Source organism: Aptenodytes forsteri, unplaced genomic scaffold, assembly GCF_000699145.1.
Source record: "Aptenodytes forsteri isolate BGI_AS27 unplaced genomic scaffold, ASM69914v1 Scaffold311, whole genome shotgun sequence".
NCBI lineage: Eukaryota > Metazoa > Chordata > Aves > Sphenisciformes > Spheniscidae > Aptenodytes > Aptenodytes forsteri.
In genome coordinates, this window is record NW_008795860.1 from 506,890 (window position 1) to 531,845 (window position 24,956).

General features: G+C 39.6%; 1 protein-coding gene across 1 annotated transcript; it reads left to right on the forward strand.

Annotated features, from left to right (window-relative positions):
• Positions 1-1,561: 1,561 nt before the first annotated feature.
• LOC103902882 (germ cell-specific gene 1-like protein) lies at positions 1,562-15,849 on the forward strand. The gene is made up of 5 exons (XM_009283992.1): positions 1,562-3,187; positions 4,802-4,849; positions 6,259-6,411; positions 10,672-10,783; positions 15,594-15,849. Exons 1-5 carry the CDS (start codon positions 2,878-2,880, stop codon positions 15,847-15,849), a joined length of 879 nt encoding a protein of 292 aa, XP_009282267.1. The 5' UTR covers positions 1,562-2,877.
• The last annotated feature ends 9,107 nt before the right edge of the window (positions 15,850-24,956 follow it).

The window sequence follows — 24,956 nt, forward strand, 5'->3', positions numbered from 1 at the left end:
ATGGTTTAGTGGGCATGGTGGTGTTGGGTTGACGGTTGGACTTGATGATCTGAGAGGTCTTTTCCAACCTTAATGATTCTATGATTCTATGATTCTGTGATTCTATTTCAGGGTGGAAATGCATCCAGCCCACTATAGAGGCCTGGAAGTAAGGGCACTGGCTGCTCTGCACTACTGTGCCTCCTGGGTGGATGTGTCAGTAGAGATATTCCTCCCTGCCACACCCTAGGGCAACTTTGGGGACCAGGGAGAGGCACTTCAAAGCTCCTGTAGCAACTGCTCATCTGTGTATTGCTACAAGGGATAAAAGCATATTTGCTAATGGCCATAATGAGTAAGATCAGCTCTGTAGCAGGTTAAAACCAGGAGACTTGAATAGTGCTCTGGCATTGGAGCTGTTCTGAGATCACCATAAGAAATGTCCTAGTGCTCTAGAAACCCTGAGGTCTGCCTAGACCCTAGATGAGCAGATCCACAGGGTGTCCTGCAGTACATCCTCACTATTGCCTAGTAGCATGCAAGTCCTCTCATCTTCTCCACTGATAGCTAGCACTCAGCAGCTGAGGCTCTGTTTTCAGCTTTTGACTTCTACATGTTGTTAGTTTTTACCTGCTCTCTTTTAAAAATCATCTGAAGTTTATCCTTGAACGAGCTCTGTGGTCCCTCTCTAGAGTTAATGCTACCCAGGACTAGGTCAGTGCAGGAGACCCACGTTAAAGTATCCCCATATTGTAATTACACTGATAAATTGTGGCACTAGGTGGTAAAGACAGAATGCAGAGCTGAAATTTGAATTTATGAGTTACTGTTCAGAGTTTTTACTAGAACAATGTAAATCCGGAAGGTCATAATGCTGACCGCTAGCCACAGCTGCCCACCCCCATTCATTCTCAACCTTGCTCCGGCAAAAATCACTGAATATAGCATTTTGTTTGAAGGAAGGTCCAGCTAATCTATTTGTTCCTCTTTTATTTTCTCCCTTTTTTCACAGTGTGACAGATCTAACCAATAAATGCACATGCAATACATTTCTCCTATTATATAGAGCATTCTTACATGGCACATCGATTTAAAAGTTTGTGGTATCAGCATTGATAGAGCATAAGCAGAAAACTGGCTTAGTGAAAAATCTCAGACTGCAGTTGTCAACCAGAAGATATCAATTGACAGAGCTTTTGCTGAAGTCTCTAGAGACTGACTCAGTCTAGTACAAGGTCTATTTAGTCAAAGAAGACAACAATGCTATGACATTGATGCTGGTTAAATTTTATAATGGGCATAAAACTGTAAAGTTTGTACATATTGAAGAGGTGTCAGTGTTTCCCAAGTGAACTCAACTGCTTTGAGTCAGTGGTTTCACAGGCCTCAAAATATGCTTGAATACAGCCATATGCAGATTACTCCTGGGAATAGGAACATAGAGGTGTGTTTAATCCTTAAAAGGACTTTCTTCCTTCCCTCTCTCCCTCCCTCCCTCCCTCCCACCAATCCTGTTCTCAGACTTGCTGAGCAGTTGGTAATCCTCTCCAGAAACAGCGTCAATGCACAGAGGCTTCAAGTGGAGTTCACAAGTGCTATATCCTTGTGAAAATAGAGTAACACAAAGCTGTAGGAAAAAATAACTCCTGGCTCAATCTACAGTCTGCTTTTCGGGTTGCGAGGTTTGCTCTGCCTTTTTAGTCCAGATACCTGCTTGGTCTTTCACTCTGTTGCTGGCCAGCTCTTCAAGCTGAGATCTTCATAACAGTCGAAAGCAGGCATTTATCATGTTTCTTTGAGTTTCATGCTGGGTCTTGTCTAGCTACATGCTTCTCCAACCCTGACATCTTCTGGGTAGAGAGTTGTCTTAAAAATCACAATGATTTTCATCAAAAGATACATGTGACTTCAGTGTCTGTCCTGTGGTATCACTTTCCCTTAGGGCATGTGTTTTGACCTTACAGTTGTAAAATGAAGCAATCATTTACTCCTGCTCCTTCTGGTTCTTTGCATCACTTACTTGCACTATCAAACACACAGAAAAAGCAACATATATAACATGTAAAGGTGGGAAATGTTTCTCAGATGAAGGAAAAAAAGTGCTATTTTACAGAGAGAACAGATGGACAGACAAAATGAGGATAGTTCAGCTTTTTCTCTACTGTTTCTCCTAGCTTGGGCAAGACTTTGATTGTGTGTTCATGGAGGCAGACTGGACAGTACCCAGAAGCCCATCAGTAGCAAAGTCATGTAACTTATGGCTTTCACTTGTCACTGGTGGAACTTTGAACAGATGCAATCACCTTCCCAGTGGTCTTGGGAAGTGTTGTAATGCTGTGAAATGCTCTAACTTAGCAACTGGTTTTATCTCCTTAAGAATTTCTTTATAGTAAGATCCACAACTGTATTCAATTTAATCAGTGTTCAGTGTAACAGGAGCATTTGGAACCGCAAGATTTTATTTATTTCTTAGCTGAGAAATTGAGAAGTTCCATCAGTCTGACTCCACCTGCTGATCAGAGTAAATATGCATATTTTTTTTGTATAAATAAAACTTTTCGGATCACATACTGGGGTACTTCCAATGCTTCTGTGCTCTGTGTATCTTTACTCCTGTGATTCACGGGGCAAACTATAATTTATTGTCCTACCTCCTCATATTTCTTTCACAAGACATTACTGCTGAACAACACTGTCCTATATCCTTAATCTCTTCTGCCACATGATTTCTGGTCATGCCCATATCTCTGCTTTCTGTCTTAACTACTAAGCTGGTACAATTTTCTGAGAGGAATGAAGAATGGGATGGTAAATACATGCAGGTGTTTCACCAGGCAGATATTTACACAGCTTTGTAAAAGGTTGTTTCTAGAATAATTGATAGTGCAGTCCTGGAGGATGCCAGTTTCAGTCCCAGCTGCAGACAGATGGCAGAGATCCTCAGCAGCATTTTCTCTCAGTTTTCTCGCTTTAGTCTTCTCTATTACAGCATTCAGTAGCAGTTACTGGTGTGAAGGGATGAGAAAAGTTGCCAAACCTTTCTGTACAGGACAGACCGAAGGGGATCACTGCATTCACTTTAATAGCCCTGATGCCAACAACAGCAATGCTGTGCAGTATGTTTGGGAGACAGGAGATGACAAGTTCGTTGACCGAAAGTTTCATGCTGGGATTTGGTATTCCTGTGAAGAAATTATAAATGAAAAAGGTGAGTAAAACCATGTAAATTTACTTAAGAAAGTAATCACAGATCTTCCTACTTATTTGGTGTCACCTTCCTATTTGCTGCCATATCATGTATGGATTTTAAAGGAAAAAGGATCCTTAAAATGTTGTTCTTCTCTGGGAAGGGGGATCTTAGAGGGTACTATCTAGTCAATTCCTAAAAAATTCCTAATAAATTCTGAAAAGAACTTTAGAATGACAGGTTGTAGTACAGATTAAGGTTTTTTTTTTTTTTATTCTCCTAACCAGAGCAGCAAGTGAAGTTACTTTAACAGGAAAGTGTTTTATTTTTCTGATGTTTTTAGTCCCTTAGGCAGAAATGAACATATTTGCCTTAAATGATTGCTTACTATCCCCTATGGCAACATAAAAAAAACAATGTGATTTTTTTGTTTTAAAAATTATTTGAGCAATTAAATCTGTGAGATCTAAGTTATCTCATGGATTTCCTCTTAAGCACAGGTATTTCTTCTTTCTTACTGCAATCTCATCTTTCATAAATCAAAGCAGAAGAAGATTGTTTTCACCCTGCTAAAACATAATTTGGAGTCTTACTAGTCCTGAGTGGTGGCATTTAATGGAGTTTTACTCTGCGTATGTAAATGTCAGCAGAATGAAATTAGCTTTCCATTAAAAAAAGCTTCTAGTTAATTTTGGATCTTTGTATAAGGGAATTGCTTAGCTGGTTCAAGAAATAAGGCATTTATTGTAAATCCAGGTCAACACTAAGTTTTTCCCCTTATTGTCCTGATCAGTTTACAAATGACAATTAGAATAAAACTTCAGAGAAATCAAATCAGCTGTCATCCGTGCTATAAAATGCAAATATTTTAGCAGTCACCTGTCCTGAAAGCCCAGTTCTACCAGAAGGTCTTGTAAGTTATGCAATTTTAAGGGGGTAAATGTCAAAGATCAGAGCAAAATACATCTCCAAAAGACATCTTTCAGGTGGTGATTGCTATGGATACTGGAGTTGTTTAATTTGTGCATCTGCTATGGCAGTTCTTGTTTTCCAACTTGGTGCAGTTAGTAGCTGAAAAAAAACACGTTGTATTTTCAAAGAGCAGAGCAGAATTAATTCCGAGAGCTTTGTTCACAGCATCTGTGTGGGGGTCAGGAGGTCACATGGGTTTGAAAATCAAAGCTTACAAAAAGAAATTGGAATCAAGCTTAGAAGAAATTTGTGTGAGCAGCAGCCTTGTTGCTGTAAGGAGAGCAGGTCTTCCTTCACAGGGAAAATGGTATACAGGATACAGGCTGCCAGTCTTTCAAAGGAATTGATCATTTTCCCATTCTGGCTTTCACAGCTACAACCTTTTGGAAATTAATTCATAGCCTTTCTCTAAGTCTCCCAGACTCTGGTTCTGCCTTGAAAAAGTCTGGAAGGATTCTCTAGCTAAGACCCAGGAGTAGGTCAATGTACCAGGGACTCTCTGTGTACAAACATACATCAGAAATAGTTTCTCCTGATCGTCTCAGTTTGTGCTTTTATGATAGATTTTGCATTTTCTGCTTTCTATTAATCTATTTCTTTAGATCATTACAGAATACAAAATAATCCTGAATTTTATTTTAAAATAAATTTTATTTTTTTTAGGTGAGAAATGTAGAAGCTTCATCAGTCTGACGCCAGCTGCTGATCGAGGTAGATATGCATATTTTGCTTGTGTAAATAAAACTTTCCTGATCACATTTACCAATATAAAAGTTCTGTATTTTGACATAAAAAATGCTTGCTTTAATCCCACACAAGTTTTTGTCCTTTATTTAGTTTCTCAAGTTCAAAATGAGGTCCACACGACTTAAAATATGAATCTATGTCTTTTAAAAACACTCCATTTGAATATGAATGGTTTTTAAAATTACTTTGAATATGGGTACTGGAAGTCAAGATTTGTAAGTTTTTGCCCCCTCCCTCCTCATACCTCTATATCCACAGAATCAGGAATTTTGTGGCTTGCACCATGCGGCCTGGGGGGGGCCCGCACAGGGACAGGCAGTGTGTGAACAAGGGCAGGCAGTATGCTCAGGGGATTTGGGGGAGACGTGGCCTTTGAATGAGAGAAGTCCAACAGACGCTGTCAAAGCCCGCAGTAGGGGTTATTTACCACACAAACATTGTTTACTGCTATATGTAGTGTTTAGTAATCAATTACATGTCTTAGCAATGTTTCTATTTTTAAGTTATGATTGTTAATATATACCTTCACATGAAATCAATATTTGATTCTACAACCAGGTGTCTCAGGACACACTTATTTGTTTTTAGTAAGGTTTGGGAAGGTTGTTGGCCAGTTCTTGCTACGATCTGGACACAGGAAGACCTCCTGCTCCTGACTGTGGGACATTAGCATGCTAATAGTAAAATAGCAGGCTGAGAAACTTTAATGGGAAGATTAACTTCTTGCATAAGATGTAATTAACAGATATCCAGAAAGAGATGAATTAGCAGATAACCAGGGAAATGAACCTCGGTGAAAACTAGAGCATGTCTGGGCTCATGAAGGCTTCTCTGTCCAAAAAATCAAGATCCCGTTTGGTGGAAAATTAAGCCCATGGAGAGAGATTTTACTTAGTGACTAGACCCTCAGGCCATGTGGCTGTGTGCATGGCCTTGCAGTTTGTTAGCTGGGTAACATGGTTTTCTGTTTTGGTACACTCCTCTCTGGACTCAGCAACCGTGATGTCAATAACTAGATAATTGGACAGTAATTCTTCTTTTTATATTAACTTTTGTTCATGGTAATTTCAGGGTAGCTACTGAGTATAAAACCATACTGCCCCACTTTGTACTGTAAGCTTCTTAAATGTATAGCAGGAATGTGGAAGTGTTCTTCCACTAAATGGTCCAATCAGTGGAGGGAATTATAATTTAGGATTTATAATTTAGGATGTCCATTGACCTTCAAGTCTTCGTATAGATGTTATAATGGCATCCTCACAGCCTTTGAGCTTTTGTTTAACGTTATGTAAACAATATAAATGAAGAAGAAAGAAATGGTGAAAATATAATAATATACTGCTTATATCAGTGCTATTGATTTGGTTTTCCAGGAGTTTTATGGCTGTATTTTGTAGCAGAGATTCTGTACATCATTTTGCTTCTGACTGGAGCCATTCTTATGTCAGTAGAAATGTGCTACTACAGGACTGTCATTGATGGGCTAAAGATCAACGCCTTTTCTGCAGTAGTCACCGTATTAGCAGGTACAGTTAAGGATCGCAATTTATTACATCCAGAAAATGCAACATTGATAGACTTCCACCTGAAAATTAATAACAGTGTCCAAGTTTCCAAATTATTACAATACCTATGAAGACTCTCACAATACAAGATGCAGCAAAATTTTATGGAAAATACTATTTTCAATTAATTATTTTTTAATATGATTATTTTTATATTTTATATTTATTGTTTTAACTATTTTTAACTTCATTATTTTAATTTTATAATTTTTTATTTCATTGTCAGGCTGGTTGTCAAAGAAAAAAGTAACATACTCTTCAAAATAACTTGTTTTTTTATTTCCAACATGCTAAATATAAAATTAGCAATAGCCAAATTAAAATAACACTTTTAAGAGGGAATAAAATGTAATTGGATAATTGTTAGTAGAGAATCGTCATTAAAATTATCTTTCATTTTCTGCATATTACTTCTTAATCCAGTGCTATTTAATCATAGGATCCTACACAAATTCAGTTTGGAAGAAACTTCAGAAGGTCCCTAGTCCAATCTGAAGAATCTGATCTGAATTCAGTGTTGACTGTGTGTTGAGCAGGAGGAGGTTGGACCAGAGACTTCTGAAGGTGTCTTACAGCCTGAAGTACTCTGTGATATTATAGAATTGTGACTGAGGAATGTTGCAGTAAAAACAGCAATTATGGGTAACGTGAACTATGTTTCATAGAGTTATTAATTTTAGAGCCAGAAGCAATCATACCGTTTATTTACTATAATTTCTTGTGGAACACATGCCACTGTGCTTCATATGGTCAGGTTTGTTTAGAGCCCAAAGTGATTTATACTTGGTGAAAGGATGTCTTTTAGAATGGCACCTAACTGCAAGTCAAACACCTGGCAGATAGCAAAGAATTAATCTCAAGATTAATTAGGGACATGGTTTAGTGGACATGGTGGTGTTGGGTTGACGGTTGGACTAGATGATCTTAGAGGTCTTTTCCAACCTTAATGATTCTATGATTCTATGATTCTAAGATTGCCTTTCTCTGTCAAAATTTTGGGCTTTGACCCTAATCCTAATGTTTCTGGATTTAGTGTTCATGCATTTGTGATTGTTGTGCCGTTCTTCATGAATTACAGATTTTTTATTATACTTTTTCCTCTTAAACATAATCACACATTTATTTGCCAATCTCATTTTTGTTGGCTAAATAAATCAAGTTTATTAAACATTTGACCGTGATAATGAGGAAGAAAACATTTTCTTCCTTTCTGCAGAAGCCTTTGCATAGTTGAAGACAACTATCACGTCTTTAACAAACACAATTTATATTCCAGATGATGACTTCTGAAACACTCTAGTTTTGCTTAGTTTTATGGAAGTGTAAAAGTTCTACATACCCATCACTCTGCCCTGAGTTAGGCCCAACTCTCCTAAACCTTTCCTGACAGATATTTGTCTAGCCCCATCTTAAAAAAATCTCCAAGCTCTGAAAACCACCACCACCAAAAAAAAAAAAGAAATCAGTGCTGCCACTTCTGTACTAAAGTTTCTGTCACCTTCTTAGGAAATGTAATCCAATTCATACCAGTCTAAAGATTTTCTTCATGTCTAATCTAAAGCCCCAGCTGCTGTAATATTTTACAGTATTTCTTTTAGGACATCCACCTGCAACAGAGAGCAGATGGTTCCTTTGCAGTTAACTTTTACACATTTGAAGATTGCTATCTCAGCTCCCTGTAGTCCAGAGAGCAGTCCCCAAACTTTGCTGCTTATGAACTCTGATAATGAAGAAGAAAACATTTTCTTCCTTTCTGCAGAAGCCTTTGCATAGTTGAAGACAACTATCACGTCCTTCCTTCATCTTCTCCAAAAGAAACGATTGAGAAATTTCTTATAACTTCACATGTATTTCTAAGACCTCTGATCACCCTTGCTGCTCTAGTCTTTCTTTAGCCCAGTTTTTGCACAATCTTCTAGAGGGCAGTGCTAAATGTGGACACCGGGCTGAACCTCCAAGGACTTTAACAAACACAATTTATATTCCAGATGCATAAATATTCACTTTTATTAATGTTCTTTTAGTTGGTATGAATTGGATTACATTTCCTAAGAAGGTGACGGAAACTTTAGTACAGAAGTGGCAGCACTGATTTCTTTTAGTTTTGGCACGTACAGTATTAAGGAGGCTTACACAGCAAGCAGCAAGCTTTTCCTGGACATTCTGTTTACTAGTAAAATTTCTTGAAATATTAAAAAGTTGAAGAGCATCTATCTTAGCTGTTAAACATATGTCTAAATCCTTTGTAGATATAACCCAAATATAGTTGCCCTAATCAGTAATGAAGATGCAATTTCTTGTACAAACATGCTCTCGATTCTAGCAGACAAATGCAAATTAAAATTCAGCTACTGGAAACAGTAGCTGCATATTTCTAGCTATATTGAAAACACACAATTAAAAAAGCCTGTTACAATATTAACCATTGAACAAAACACATTAAAGCTAGTGTTTGATTTCTCAGTTCCCTCAGTCTTTAGCTCAGACTGAATAAAATCCTAAAATGTATGTTCTAACTTGTGCAGAACATGGTGACTTAAAAGAAGAATCACAGTGTGAAATTTTCTGACCATAGGTATGTAGGTTTATAATGTCCCACATGCAGCTCTTGGCTCTACAGAAATTATTTTAATTTGTGAGTGTTTTCTCTATTTAAGAGAGAAATGTGCACTGCTAGTGAACTCCACTGCTATAAAATACGCATTATTGATAATGTAATATCAATAATTATTACTAATAATAGTAATTTGTCTTGTTGCCCTCAGTGGCCTTTGATGAAAATGAACATTGACAGGCACCCATGTATGACTATGCTTGCCTTTTATATCTATATTAGTTAAATTTTCACAGTTTCTCAGGCACCAAACTGTCTTTATGCCACTGCTGAAATGTTGAGCCTGACTCAGAATTTAATCCCTGTACAAGAGCTAAGAGGAGAGCTCCAGCACAGGGGCTCAGTTCACACTCCAGTTATATGCATTTCTAGGCAGCTAGACTGGAGGACTCAGGACAGACGTTCGTGTAACTCAAAGATGGCTATGACATACCACCTCTCTGGTGAGAGATGGACAACTGGTGTCCGTTCTCTAACAGCCACATCGACAGTCAAACAACTTTCTTCAATCAGTTTATTAAGGAATGTGCTATCAGGGTGCCAGCTAACTACCGAATGCTGTGTTTCACAGCATGAAGCCTCTTGGCTCTGTGCTACATAGAAGGGATCTCTAGTTGCCTGTTGATGGTGTTTCAGGCAATACCGGTATTTCAGGGAAGACCATTTCCCAGTGATTACTGAAGCCAGGTCATTGTTAGCCCTGACTTGTTATGCCCGAGGACACGTGTCCTAGACTGAGAGATCCTGTGTGCTAGCTAGCTAGTTTTGCAAGAATTTACTTTAGGAACACCTAACAAATTTGGTCTTGTGAGTTTAGTGGGGGACCGTCTGCTCTGAGAAGCTAATGTATTTTAGACAGTGGGATAGTTGGTACTGCAAGGGTATTTATGGATTTGTGAATGAAGCTGGAAACAAAAAAATAGGTGTTCACAGGGAAGTTTACTCCTGGAAGATAAAATGCTAAGGAAAACAGATACCCTTTTTAGGTACCCTTTAGGATTAGGCAGCAGCCTAGTAGCAATTTTGAAAATTAAATGATTACACATAAGTCCCTTTCTTAATCTAGACTTTCAGTGCTTTTTAATGGCATTAAGTGTTTGTTCACTTTTTCATTCACCTATATAATGTTGATAAATCTGGCTGCATTTAAGGCACTGGGAAAGCGCATATGACCGCATGCCTTTGAAAAATCTTTCCACTGAACAATAGGAAACTGTGGGAAACGTGTCCTGTGCAATGCAACTGAATGATACTTTGTTGTAATGGCTGATCCCTGCTCAGGGTTGAATTACTAAGAAGTTTTCAGAGGATGAGAGCCAATCAGCTTGTTGCCTTTTAAAATCTATGGGCTGCATGTTCCATTGCTCCCCTAGATTCTTCTAGCATACAGAGCAGGTGTCAAGGGACTGTATTAATGATTGTATTGCCAAATATATGACACATAAATACACTTAGATTATAATGTCCAGTATTTTTGAGTGATTTATAGAATTTAGATACTTCATAAAATATTATTCAGGAGCTCAAGGGACAACTGCAAAAAGTTGACAAAGAAGAATGTCCTCAATTTACATTTTCTAATGCTCTTATGATATTATATTTTTTAGGTCTTCTGGGCATGGTTGCTCACATGATGTACACAACTGTATTTCAAATGACTGTAAATCTTGGTCCTGAAGACTGGAGACCTCACACATGGGATTATGGCTGGTCCTATTGGTACCTATTGGTTTATATTTGGTTCTTCCATTACATTTCAGTCACTTCACCCTATGTTCAAGGAATGTATACCTAATTTATAAGGAATGGGTCTACCTTATTTCACTTCTGGGGATGCAGTTCAGTAACCAGCTGTTTTTCTCCAAATTCAGTTGTCTTAGATTATTGCACAGAATGTATAAGCTTGTGAGTTTTGGATTTGCCATCCTTTAGACAGTACAGAGACCTCCAGCTGCTCTGCATGAAGCAGAGGTTCTTCTCCATACACACCAGACCCAGATTTAGTACCCTCATCTCCCAGGACAACTGCCTTGCATAAGTTGTTTAAAACTTTTCCAGCTTTAGCCATTTAAGCTGAATATTTCCTTAGCAGATATATGCTTCAGGTTGTTGTATCTGGAACATTTCAGACAAGATGGTTCAAATTTTTTAAAACAAGCTTACATAAAACCACATTATTTTGGCCCTGTAAATGATTGCAACATATCCTCTGAGGAGATCTAGTGAATTTATTAAGAAAGAGGTCTGTTCAGAGGATTTTTGCTATAGGGATGTGTCTTTGAAAATCCATCAAATCTGATCAATAGCAAGCATTTGAATGTTCAGGTGCTGGAAACAGCTATTTCCCCAACTCTGACTGAGAAAAAGAATAGGAACAATTGTATTGGGTTACATCAAAAGTCAATCAGGACCAATATTTTGGGTCAGTAGAGCAGAGCTCAGGCTGATTGTCTCCTTCATATGTGCTCTGACAGCCAAGATCACAGCTCATTGTCACTTATTCTTGTTGCTCTTTCTACTTTTATTGTACCATTATCGAACAAGAGCTTATAGCTGCATGCAGTCTTTATGATGCAGACTTGCTAGGGATTTTTTCAGTGAAATAGGGGTTTCTTTTGTCTTTTGTTCTGTTACTCTTCACCTTCCTAATAACTCAAGTCTCACTTGAAGGTCACTGTACATTGCTCTGTGTCTTTCCAGGAGTCTGTTTCCCAAGCAGCAGCAGTTTGTTTGGAGCTATTGTTACACATGTATAAATGGAGATGTTTCTCTAGTGCTTTCAGAGCACTGAAGGATGGGCCTCGTCAGTGTTCCCAAGCTGGAGATTAGCCAAATAATGACAAATGGTGTATCTTATCCTGTTTGTCCAGCAGATGAGGTGGCCCAGCATCTGTATGTCACCCACTTGCTCAAAGTGGAAAGGTGATCCCCCTTCTGTCAGGAAGAACTGGTCTGAGAAGGTCCACTACCAAGTATCCAGACAACACCCTGGACAATGTCCAGGGGCTACTTGGATATCCTCAGCGGGTATCATAGGAGCTGTGCAGGATCCTCAAATAGTGTCTTCTTTCCTCCTTTCAGACTTAGATACTTTTTGCTTCTTTGACGCTCACTGCTTCCATTCATTCATGTTTTTGTTCTTGCAATAATAATTTGGTTTCCCTGGTTTGGGGCTCTGATCTCTTTTCTTGTAGGTCTCTCCATTTCTTTCATGAATGGGATTAGGTCTGTTTTTACTCTAAAATCAGTAAGAAGAGTGGTCAGTGGAAAGAGGGGGAGTGTTCCTTCGTTACTTCCCCCTTCCTATCAGAGTAGAAACAGAAAACTGCAGACTGATATTGAGAAGCCTGTTCCCTCCTTTCCATCCCACTGGGAGGAGAAGAAAAACACCCAAACCACTGTCACTATTGCTGTTATTGACACAACTCCATTGATGCCACTATAGCCACCATCATCATGTTCATCCCTGATGTCATCACTGCTGCCACTACAGCCAGACTTCTCCTGAGCACCTGGACTAAAGACTTTCACCATGTGGCACGCACTCAGGAACTGAGGATTTCATGGCTACCCTCTAATGATTCAGTGCAGCCTGGGCCACTGAATGCCCAAAGAAATGCTTCTACCAACAAAAGACTTTCCAAGCCATTAGTACCTGCATACAGGAAGACATTGAGGAGGATGGTCTGTGTGGTGCCTTTTTACTAATCAATTGTATACTCCATTTTTCTATCAAGATTCACTTTCTTCTTTCCTTTTCCCAGCCTGAATGGCAGCTACATCACCCTGTTTGATAGTAATCTAAAAATAAAGCAAGCCATACATACAGGTGCCTCACTTCCTCCTCCCAGCTGTCTCCCTTGGTTTCTTTCCTCTTATCTCCTTTCATGTATAATGCTGTCTCTCTTCTGGTAACCTACATTTGCACCTCCCTTCCTGTTGTATGAACCCTCATCTTCAGCTTCCCTTAGCTGCTCTCCCATTGACTGCATGTGAGAATCTCATCTGATGGTAAGAGAGGAAGGACGCTGAAGCCATTTGTCTTTTACAAGAGGAAAGAGAACAGATGCCAAAAAATGGGGCATTAATGATTATAACTGACACTCCCTTTCTAATTACCTCAGCACCCACTTGTGGCCAACAATGTCACCAAGACCATGACAGGAGTATGGGCAGGCAGAGACACAGGCAAAAACTTTGCTACTTTTTCATTGGGACTTATAATAATCTCCTTAGTAGCCAAAGAAAACAAAGAATTGGGCCCACGACAGCAGCTTTTCATCCCAATCACCAGACCTACTAGAGCAGCTATTGCTGCAAGAACTACTGAGCCTCTGTCACAGATCTTCTGCCTGCCACAGTTCCCCCTCTGTCCTCACATCCAGCTGCTGTGGCCAGGTTTTTTCTTCCACCCGGCCCAGGAAGCATGAAGACCTTTCTTCTTCCTTCACAGTGCTGGAATTACTAATGATGGGTAGACTCACTCTGTGGTATCCCTGCATGTCTCTTCAATAAATCTCAATATTTCTCTTTTCTCTTCCTCAGCAGCCTTCCTGGAGGTTGAAAGATGTTTCTATTATTGGTGAATCTCTCACTCTCCTTGTGTTTCTCAGATTGAGGCATCCTCACATCAAGATACAACAATTTCTCTCTAAAGACCTGCCCTGTACTACATTCCCATAACACACCTGCGGGCAGATTTAAAATCAAATGGTCTCCTTCTTGAAGCTGAATTTCCACTGCAGCCAAACTGCCCTTTATTCTCTGGCCCTCTCAGTGATAAGACTTTGCTCACTTCCTTCCTCAGTTCTCTCTAGTCAGATGGGGGAATCCCCATTTTTTCCAAATTGTTTATGGAAAAGCAAAATTTCTGGCAAAAACTTTGAAGAATCACACCGATATCCTTCTTGCACTGTCAAAGGAAACCATTTATTTCTGTCTTTTTTTTTTTTCTTTTAACACAGTATTGTGTTACAATACTGTAACAAGAGAATCTGCTCATAAGAGATTAATTTCTTTCAGTCTTTGCTAAGAGGCCTTCATAGAAGCTTTCTTGAAATCAGTTTCTTACCCTTATATCATTCAGTCCTTCAAAGGGCTTCAACAGATGCATTAGGAAAAGCACCTTCAACAAAAGTTGTGCTTCATAATATCAGTTCTACCAATTTGTCTACTAATGCTACTGTGCTTCAGTTATTTAGCCAAAAATGCCTACTACATGAGTCCGGACTACTGCAAACCTGCCACTTTTATCTCATTCCAGAGGCTGAATCTTCAATTCTTCTCTGCCAAGGTTGGCTTAATCCACAGGTTACATACCACCATAGGTAGGCCTGCTGTCCCATTCTTGCTCCATTCTCATGGGGAGGTAAATCTATCTACTTCTGGTGATTTTCCCCTATTATTGCTATCTCTTTGTTATAAGAGCTCATCTGCGGCTCCCCACATTTGAGAGTTAGTCAGGGTATAGTTTGACTGACTTTAGGAGCAAAGATAGCTTAAGCTGCTCCCCTTCTTCCTGCTTCTAGGAGCCCTTCACATCTACGTGCCATACTCCACCACCCTCAAATTCTGTCAACACATTTGGTTGTCTGATCACCCTGGAAACCAATCCTGGCTAAAAATAATGCTAAAAAAAAAAAAAAAAAGAGGAGCTATTTAAAAACCTAAATGAGTTTGTTGAACTACAGCAAGGATATGGGAACAAACAGCTCTGAGGAAGAAGAAAGATAAGCAGGAGTTTCTTAAACTGATTTCTCCACCAAAGCACATGTTTCATTAGATAATCATGACCTTGCCATGTTAAGAAAGGCTCTGATGAGTAAGTTCCTCCACTGTGAACTCCAATTCATTCCATTGTGGCCATATTTTTACATGCTACTTTTATACCTCCAGCATGCATTGCCCACTCAGTAGTCTGGACGTTTCACACATTTTTAGCAAATTGTACCTCAACATAATTTTTTAGTTCTGTCTTCTTATGGTTTTACTTTTAACATTTCAGAGTTGATGTACATTTTTCTCTGTTTAGTCATGACCTGTATTTTCTCAGGAATGCATTTCAGTGCTCTGAGCCTGCTTTAGTCAGTTATTTAATTGTGCCTTCTCTTTTCTTTTTAACCCTTTTGGGTAATTGGCACACATTTTTCTCAGTGTCACCTGTGAGATTTGTAATCTCAATAACTGCATCTTTTAATTTTTTAGGCTTCTTCTTTTTTATTTAACCCTTTTGGGTAATTGGCACACATTTTTCCTCTTTCTGATATTAAGCTCTAAGTAGAGTAAACAGAGAAATTGGAGGAAGGGTTTCATTAAACAGGAGTGCTAAATGTGAATATTATAACCAATATATAGAGGTCAACTATGTAAGTCAGGTATGCGGATGGTCATTAATTCCTCCCCCACCATGCTCCTCTTTCCCTAATATACACCAATACAATCACATGTATGCAGTATTTTAAAAAATAAAATGGAAGGACTTGGATATGAAAATGTGCTGATAATTTCTGATAAACCTTTTTGTTTATAGCCTCGCATGGGCTTCCTTCGCTTGCTGTATGGCTGCAGCTGTCACCACTATTAACAAATATACAAAAACTACTTTGGAATTCAAGCACAAAAGAAAAACGCTGGAAAGGAGTTTAAAGATTAAATACAAGTTTCCTGATCACACAGCTCCAGAGAAAGCTTGCAATGTGTATGTGAACTCTTTTCACAGCAGTACAGAGGACCCTGCACACCCAATAAAAGGCTTGCGTCACCTGGCCAATATTTCAGTTCTGTAAATTTGAACTGTATCTAAAGGCATCCTGTAAATCATAATACTAGATTAGAATGAAACAGTATTAATTAATAAAAATGTATATTTGTGTAGCATTAGTTACTTTTCTTAATAAAGAAGTGATATTTCCATGGCTGTTTCAATGAAATCTTAGTATTGGAAAAGTAGATTCAGGTGTCTTAGTTCAGAAAAAGACAGTGACACAGGTCCTCTACTGCTCTGATTTTTAAGCAGTCTCTAATGTTAATATAAAGTATGTGAGTTTGTTAGAATTTCAGAGCATTATGGATTTCCACCCTAATTCTTCATTGAAAAGACTGTAAAAAATCCCATCCCCAAACCAAAACACACAAAGAGCAGGGCAGCAATAAGGCAGCCCACATGTGGTGCATGGCTTGAATAATTTGTTATTAAAGGTACAATCTCTCCAGGAAAATCTATGTATTACAGTTTATGATTCAAGAGTTTCACCATATGCATAGTGGTATGATTTGCTGTGAAAGAAATGCTAATAGAGGGAAGAGGCTTTCAATGTAAATACTACTCATTTAAAATGGCTAGGAAGGCAAATAGAAATCTGGAATATACCTGGTTGTAGACAGCACACAACTCACCTATGAAATTCTCGAGGTATCATTCTCACAACAGTGTCAGAAAGAATCAAAATTTGATTTGTTATTATTATACATGAAGAATAATTTACAATCACATTAAAGATGAGAAAGTAGAAATAATTATGATCCTCATAGATCAGAAATACATAGCTGCTCCACTCTGAGGATCAACTTGGAGCTTCCCCATGGAACTGAGCCACGTGTGCTTACTCTGTTGGACACCAGTTTTTTCTTCATTGTTGCATGAATCCTGCTGCTAATGAGCCCGCTAGGAAACGCACTTGTGAATGCTGGGTGGCGGAGGCCTTACACAGTATACTGAGCAGCTCTGGGCTTTAGAAAAATCACTATACATTTTTTTCAGGCAAAACAATCCTAACATAAATATAGTCTGAACTTGTTATGCCAGCAGGATCCATAGCAGGTCAGTTTATGGCCAGTGATAAGGTGGAGCTGATAACAGAGTAGCACAATTAAAAACAATTAGCTCAGAAGGAAACCATGGGCCATTAGTGGCAAGAGAGGAAAATTGAGAGATAATAACGTGATAACAAAGCAACACGTAAGCCAGTCTCCTCAGAAGGGAGGTGGTGGATGGTGGGAAGCCCACTAAGGGGTGGCAGGCACCTGTGCCCAGCCTCCATTTGCTATGTAACTGGCCCTTGGGAGTGCTGCGACCTCAGGACAGGCAGTTTGTGGGCAGGATGGAGGCAGGGGCCTCAGACACTGCTTGGACTGCTGCTGGCTGCTGGTGCTTGCAGTTTGTGCAACAGTCCTGGGCTCTGCTTCTAGTTTTTCTGGGAGCAAGTTCAAGGCTCCCCAGATCCAGGTTGCAGGTGGAAAAAGCTGACTCCTGATCAGGGAGTTTCAAGCACTCATGCAACTAGTGCTAGGGAGAGAGCTGTATGACTGCTGGACTGCAAGGCTAGGGCCCAGACCATCACTCTTCAAAGCAGCAGAAACTCTGCTGAGGGCAGTGTATGAGTGCTCAGTATTGGTAGTGACACGTTGGTGGGCATTGCTCCCAGCACCAACTGGGGCAACTGTCCCAGGCACAGCAGAGGTCTTGGTCCAGACTGGGCTCCCAAGAAAGGATGCAACTCTCTGGGTCTGGGGCTGCAGGGAGTGCCTGGGGCCACTTGCTGAAGCTGGAGCAGGTGAAGGCAACATCCTTACCTGTAGAAGGTGTGCTGTGACTGGGAAGCTCTACTCAACTTAAGGAGCTGTGGGAGGAGGTGAGAAGGCTACATGGCAAAAGGGATGATGAAAAAGAGGTTGACAAGATCTTCACAGAGACACTGCAAAGATGAGAGCCTGAACCCCTATAATGCACAGAAGGAAGAGCAGCCAGAGACTGTGCTCACTGGAGACTCCCAGGACCAGGAATGTTGGATGTTGTGGCTTCTGGCAAGAGGAGGGACGACTCTTTCTCCATTGGCAGATCTGCAACTGCAGAATAGTTTTGGTCTCTGGCAGCAGGCAAGAAGCTGCAAGCTCTGTCTGGGGAGCATTCAGAGCCAGCTGAGCCTGAAACATGCGGCAGAACCAGGGGAGCATGGCAAGTGACAGTAGTGGGAGACTATGTCCTTCAGGAGTTAGTGGAGGCCACTATCTGGTGACCTGACTTGCTATCCAGGGATGTTTGCTGTTTGTTGGAGGCTTAGATCTGAGGTGTTTCAGGGAGACTGCTGAAGTCTGTCCAGCCCTCAGACTATGATTCTATGCTGATTATCCATGTGGACACCAATGATACTATTAGGGAGAACTTGAGCATGTCAAGAGTGACTATATGACTCTGGGGGGTGAAGGTGTAGGACATGAGGGCCCAGGTGGCGTTTTCATTGATCCTGCAAGGACAAGGCTTGGCAGTACGGCATGGATCCTGTGGGTAAACACTTGATTGTGCACAGCCGGTCCTGGTGACAGGGGTTTGGTTTTGACAACCATAGATTTCTCTCAGAGGATGAGGAACTGCTGGGGAGAAACAGGGTCCTCTTGGCAAAGGTGGACAAAAGCATCTTTGTGATCATGCTGGCCAACCTGTTGAGAAATACTTTAAACTAGGAATAATGAAGGAGAGAGATTTTGTCATGAGGTAGAAGTCAACAGTGATGGAAAGCAAAAGGTGCAAGGTGACAGGAAAAAATGAGACCTCAGGAATGATAAAACAGGGTAAAGAAAAACCCACCTCAAGTGTATGTACACAAATGCAAACATCCTGGGAAACAAGTGGGAGGAACTAGATCTCCACGTGCAGCTGGCGAACTGCAATATCATTCGAATAAGAGATGTGGTTGCACATTTGGGCTGCTGTGATTGCTGAAGATTAACTCTGTGGAGAAAGACTCAGGGATCTTGTTGAACTGAGACCACAGCAAGCTGAAAATGTGCCTGGCAGAAAGAAAGCAAACAGCATCTTGGGCTGTATTAACAGGGACATACCCAGTGATCCAGGGAAGTGATTATTCCTCACCAGTTAGCATTCATTGGATGACATAGAGAATATTGTGTCCAGTTTTGGGCTCCACAACACAGGAAACACAGGAACAAAGTGGATTAAGTTCAGCAAACGGCCACCAAGATGGTGGGGGGCTGGAGCACATGTGATATGAGAAGAGGCTGAGGCTTTTTCTGCCTGCAGAGGAGACTTCAGAGGGACCTGAAGCCCTCCAAAGTCTACAATGTTTAGCAGTCTTCCAGTTTCTACAAGAATGTTATTTATTACATGGAGCCAGGCTTTTCACACTGGTGCATGGTAGGAGAATGAAAGACACTGGGCATAGGTTCAGATAAGAGAGGCTTGGACTGGATATAAGGAGAAACTTTCCCATCGTGAGGACCATCAAACAGTGAAACAGGCTGCTCAGAAGAGGCTGAGCAGTCTTCCTACTTGGAGGTTTTCAAGACCTGACTAGGTAAAGCCCTGAGCAACCTGGTCTTACCTCATAGCTGATAGGAGGGTGGACCAAAGACCTCCTGAGGTACCTTCCACCTGAGTTATCTTATGATCCTTCCCCTGCTGCCTCCCCAAAATTGAATCTAATATTTGGAAATATTTGGAACCTCTTTTTTTCTGTTGTCTTCAGTACTGATTGCTTCTTTCTGTATACTTCAAATACCAAATGAACCTTTATTTTCGAGGTTCAAGTTTTGACCCTCTGCCCAATAGCAGAAATTCCTTTTCATGAGCCTATATTTTCCTACAACCAGCTGTTGGCTTCTGTCCTATAACAGCATCTGACTGTATACAATTTAAAATAAACATCATAATTTCTTCATGCTTTTCACGTCCTGTGGAGATAAGATAAGTTATATGGAGTCCAGTAGCTTTATAATTGATTAATTTATGGTCATTGTGCACCATCACTTCATTCACACAGACTTTAGAATGAACAATTGCCATAGTATTCTCCTTATTAATTTAGCATTTAATCTATTCCCAGCTTCTAAACACTCATTAACACCTTAAAATCAACCAACCTACCAACCAACCAACCAACCAAATGTAAAGTGGCATGTCTGAATAGTGACTGGGGTAGACTGTGTCCTGCCAGCTGACACCTTATTGCATAGAGCACTGTGGGACTTGCTAAAGGATGTCAGTCAAGTATTTATATCCAAAGTCATCTCCTGGTACCTTCAGCAGGGTTTGTTTGATTATATGCTTTACTCTGCCTAACTTGTCTGCAGTTTCATTCATTTTCAGCGCTTTCAGCATTTGGTATTCATCCAAATTTTCCCATCCAGTGGGAAAACTGACAGAATCACATTCTCTGTCTGGGAGAGTATCAAAATTATCTTGGCTGGAGACCAGCTGCAAGACTCACCTATACCTATAGACTCACACAGAATTATAGAATAATTTAAGTTAGAAGGTACCGTTGGAGGTTTCTGGTCCAACCTCCCCTCTCAAAGCCAGACCAATTAGATGATGATGCTCAGAGCCTTAAGCAGTTCAGTTTTGAATATATTCAAGAAGTGAGATTTCCTGACCTCATTGGCAACCTGTCCCAATGCTTGACTACTGTAATCATGGAAAAAATAGTTCCTAATGTCTAATCAGAATTTCATGTGTTCCGATTTGTGTCCATTACCTTTTTTTCTTCTACTGTGCACATCTGAGAAGAGACTGGCTCCATCTTCTCTACACCATCCCACTAGGTAGCTGTAGACAGCAATACGAATTTCCCCTTTCATCTTTAGAAAAGTCTGTCTTTATTCATGACAGCACACCCAGTATTCTGAAACTGCCACCTTCAGTTCTGCAGATGAAAAAAGCAGTTGCTAGAGAGTTTGGTATCCACTGTAGTAGAAATAGTCTCAATCCCTTGACCAGAACACAAGATCTTGATTTCTTCCACTTGTTTCACATATTTCTTTGTGATAGGGACGTTTCTAACATCTTCACTGATAGAGGAATTATTCCCAATTTCATCAGACTTTCTGCTTTTATTCTTTTATAATAACTGTGGTCTCTTTACAATAGATTTTAAACCATCTTATGTTGTTCCTGGGTGTCACTGATGAATTTCCACCTCATCCAGGAACATACTTGGTTGGTGCCTACAAGATCTTTAAAAGATCTAATTTAAGTGCCTCAATTTTTTTCTTAGCCTGCAGTTTATAAACACAGACTGGTAGTCTCTACCACATGCTCTTTCCTGAGGATTGTTTCTCACAGTGGTTTGCACTCATATAAAGTTCTGTATGCAGACAAGAGGTTTTAAATAATTGTACAATAGGACCCCCATCCTGATCAATTCTTAAATCTCAGATGGTCTGGTTTTCTCACATGCTGACTATTCAAGAAGGTATATGTCTTCTGCTGGATGTCTGGTAAACAAATTCACCTGATGAAATGCAAGACTTCTTATCCCTGTTTGTAACCCATAATTTCACATTCTGGCCCTTATTTTAACTTCTGACTCCTAGTTTGTAGACATCAATAATTCAGGGGTAAGTCCTGGAACCACATTATTTGAAAGCAGGCAAAAAAAAAAAAAAAAAGCTTTTAAAATACTGTGGCATTTTTATTCCAGTTCATTTGACCCAATCAATCTTGATGAATATGGCATCTCAGTAAACTTCAGATGCCTGTGGCACAGATGCACAGATCTATAGTTGTGCTGGTTACCTAGAGTCCAGTGAAAGTTAATGAGAGAAATAGGCACTTCTAGGATGCAATTCATGTTATCCTAAGCTGTATGTCAGACAAATCACAAGTTACATGCACCTGCTTCTTTCCACTGCTTAAGGGGGGGATCTGGGAGGTTAGCTCTGGGTAGGCTATGTCTAGGACAGATGTCTAAAATTAGGCAAGAGTTTCCTCACTTCTAAGACTTTCCAGTCTTAACATTCTTTTAAGTTCTTCCTTACTTCAAGGGCCCTTGTGCCCAGCAATGTCAATTTTCTTGGTCAACACCAAGAAATAGTTGATTTCAGCACAAAAAATGTAAATTTAAAACAGTGCAACTGCAGCTCACATTAAAAGAAAATTATGCGCCCTTTAGGCATGTGAGAAGCTTAAAAAAATTTAAAGGAGCTGTAGCTGAATATCTTTCACCTATGACTTCTACAACTAAATCTGCAGGCCTAGTTTTGTCCTCATTTATAAAAGTTAGTATTATTAAGGAATCTACATAGGTTAAAATATGGCTGAGTGAGGCTCACAGAAAATATCTCTTAATGAACCCATAATATTTCTTTTTATTATCATAGTATTTTTTAAATGCAACATATATCCACAGGTATTTAGACAGTGAAGCAGAGATGGACAAATGAAATAGAAAACTTCAGGTTAAATAACAAATTTCCCTGGAGGAAAATATATTACTTCAGAAAGACCAGTGGAGAAACCTTGTTCTCAATATGAGACAAAATCACAGAATTATAGAAAAGTGTGACCCATTTAAAAGGTCACCTAATCCTTCTTTTCTTCTAGGCAGGATAAGCTAAAGCTACATTGCTTTTTTACAGATGTTTCATTAATCGCTTCTTTAAAGCTTCCAAAGACAGGCATTCTAAAATTTCTGTGGCAATTTATCCTTCATGCTTAACTATTCTTAGCAGAAAATTCTTTCCCTGTAAATCTCCTTTGCAGTAATTTTAGCACATTGTCCTACTACAGCAGAAATGGAGAACAGTGTAGTTCTGTCCTCTTGGCAGTACATTTTAGGTATTTGAAAATTGTTTAGATATACCTTTCTTCCACTTTCTAGATTAAAATACATTTGTTGTTTAAAATTTTTTTGATAGATCACAGGTGTTATTTACCTTTGTCACTCTTACTGCTTTTCACTGTGGTTTCTTGAACTGTTCCATATTTTTAAAGTGAAATATTCAAAACCAATGAAGAATTTCTGCTGATATCTAGAAAGTGCAAAATGGAGCAGAGGGATTATTCAGCTTATTTTAACATGCAATCCACTTGTTTTTACAACAAAGCAAGACAATGTTGATTCATGTTTAGCTGTGATGTCTTATGATTCTCTGATCCTTTTCTGATGAAATTACCCAGTTATTCCATATCTTGTTTTTGTGGAGCTGTGAAGGACTTGGCTATTGCTGAGGTACAGACACAAGTGTAACTGAGACCACAGCAAAAGCCCATTTGTTTGAGGGAGTAGAATTCTGGTGAGGAGCAAGAAAATTTTGGACAAAGTGGATGTTTGACTTCACAGTTAAGGTATAGTCATTCAAACAACAATAAAAGCCCAGTGCTACAACAGAAAACAGATGGAGCTCCAGAAGGTACTGCAGGAACCGGCTACTTCTCACTAGTTGTGAACTACTTCCCTGGGTGAGGTAGATACATGCATGTTTCTTGAAGCCAGAGCAACTGAATTAGAGATACAAGAAAAGGTTAACATCCCTGCAAGATCGTAACCATATATTTCATTGCACTGAGAATTCCTTTCATGTTTGGTGATCCTTACTGATAGAAAGAGGTAAATAAGTGCAGCTGGTGTTGAAAGTTATATGAGCAACGGGACTTGTTGTAGTAGCAAGTGCAGTTTGGTTGCATGCTCTCTGAGTAGGTATTTCCTTTGTAGATACTCTGCAAACAAGGCATTTTGACAGTGTCTGCAAAAAAGCATGTGGTCATGATCTCTGTGAGTACTGATGACACAAGAAAGGCCAGGGGAGGGTTTGGGAGACAGAATTTAAGCTCTTAGATGTAAAACTGAAGATCAGGACATCCTTGCATTAGCTTTATTTATATTCTGGTTCAGCTCACAGGATGAGACAAAAAGGGGGTAAGTCCTCAGCATGAACTGGGAAAATGTGATGGGGAAGAGAAGCCTAGAATGACTAGGAGTGACAGAACTTTGGGAATATATGGAATTTACACAATTGACATGTAATGGCCATGCTCGTGTTGGACATTATGATTAATTACCACACAGAGAGTAGACAAGGGAACTCAATGCTCAGTAGCAGTCAGAAAGATATCTCAAACCCAGGAATTTGCATAAGACATGCAAAAGAAGAAAAGAAGTGAAAAACCCAGGAAGCATCTGTATGCCTGTCTGTGAATCCAGATTGTTTATCTATCTTGAATGCTGCATGCATCTGTGGCCTGTCCATCTTAAAAAAAAAAAAAAGGTAAACCAAGAAAAGATATAGAGAAGAACAAGAAGAATAATCTGGACTTCTCACAAAGAGAGAGTGAATAGATAGCAGGGCTCTCCAACTTGGAAAACAGGTAACTGCATGGAAAGTATGATGGGCATGGATGACTGGGAGTGAATGAATTGAGTGCCATTGCTTTTTGTCTCTCACAGTAAAAGAAGTAGGAGATATCAGAGAATATTATCTGACACCAGGTTTAAAGTAAACATAAGGAAGTCTTTTTTTATATATGATTAGTTCCTTTCCTCAGGCATGGAATGTTTCAAATAGGAATTTGAAAAATTTGTGTGAAAAATCGATAGTTTAACAAGATGCAGAGACAGATTCTGTTTCAAACTGTGTAGCAGATTACCAGAACCTGGGAGAGTATAACACAGGGAGTCTCTCCATATTATTGTCCCATTCTTATAATCCATCTCTTAAGCATGTACTCCAGGGTCCTGTTGCGGCTGAAATATTGAACTAGATAAGCCCTTATTTGGGCTCACCATTTGCATATCCTGCAAGTACTTCCAAAAAACACATCTGAGGAACACTCTGGTCCAGGCTCTAACCCCATTTTCCACTAATTTTTACTCCTCTATCTCCCACATCTCCTTTATTCCCCATCCCTTTGTTCCTGTAAGTTCCCATTAGTCCTAGCACTGACAGACTATTATGATAAGTTGCTGCAGGTCCCCAAACCTTGTTCTACCTATTCAGACTGGGAATCACTCTCTTACAACAGTGATAGAGTTCCTAGTAGAGTTTTTCCCATACTGTTGTAATGCAAACAATGACATCTTGTCATATTCACTAAATCCAGAAGAGTAGAAGTTCCACAGACGAATGTGTGTCAATAGTAGTGAATCACTAAGTGAGACAT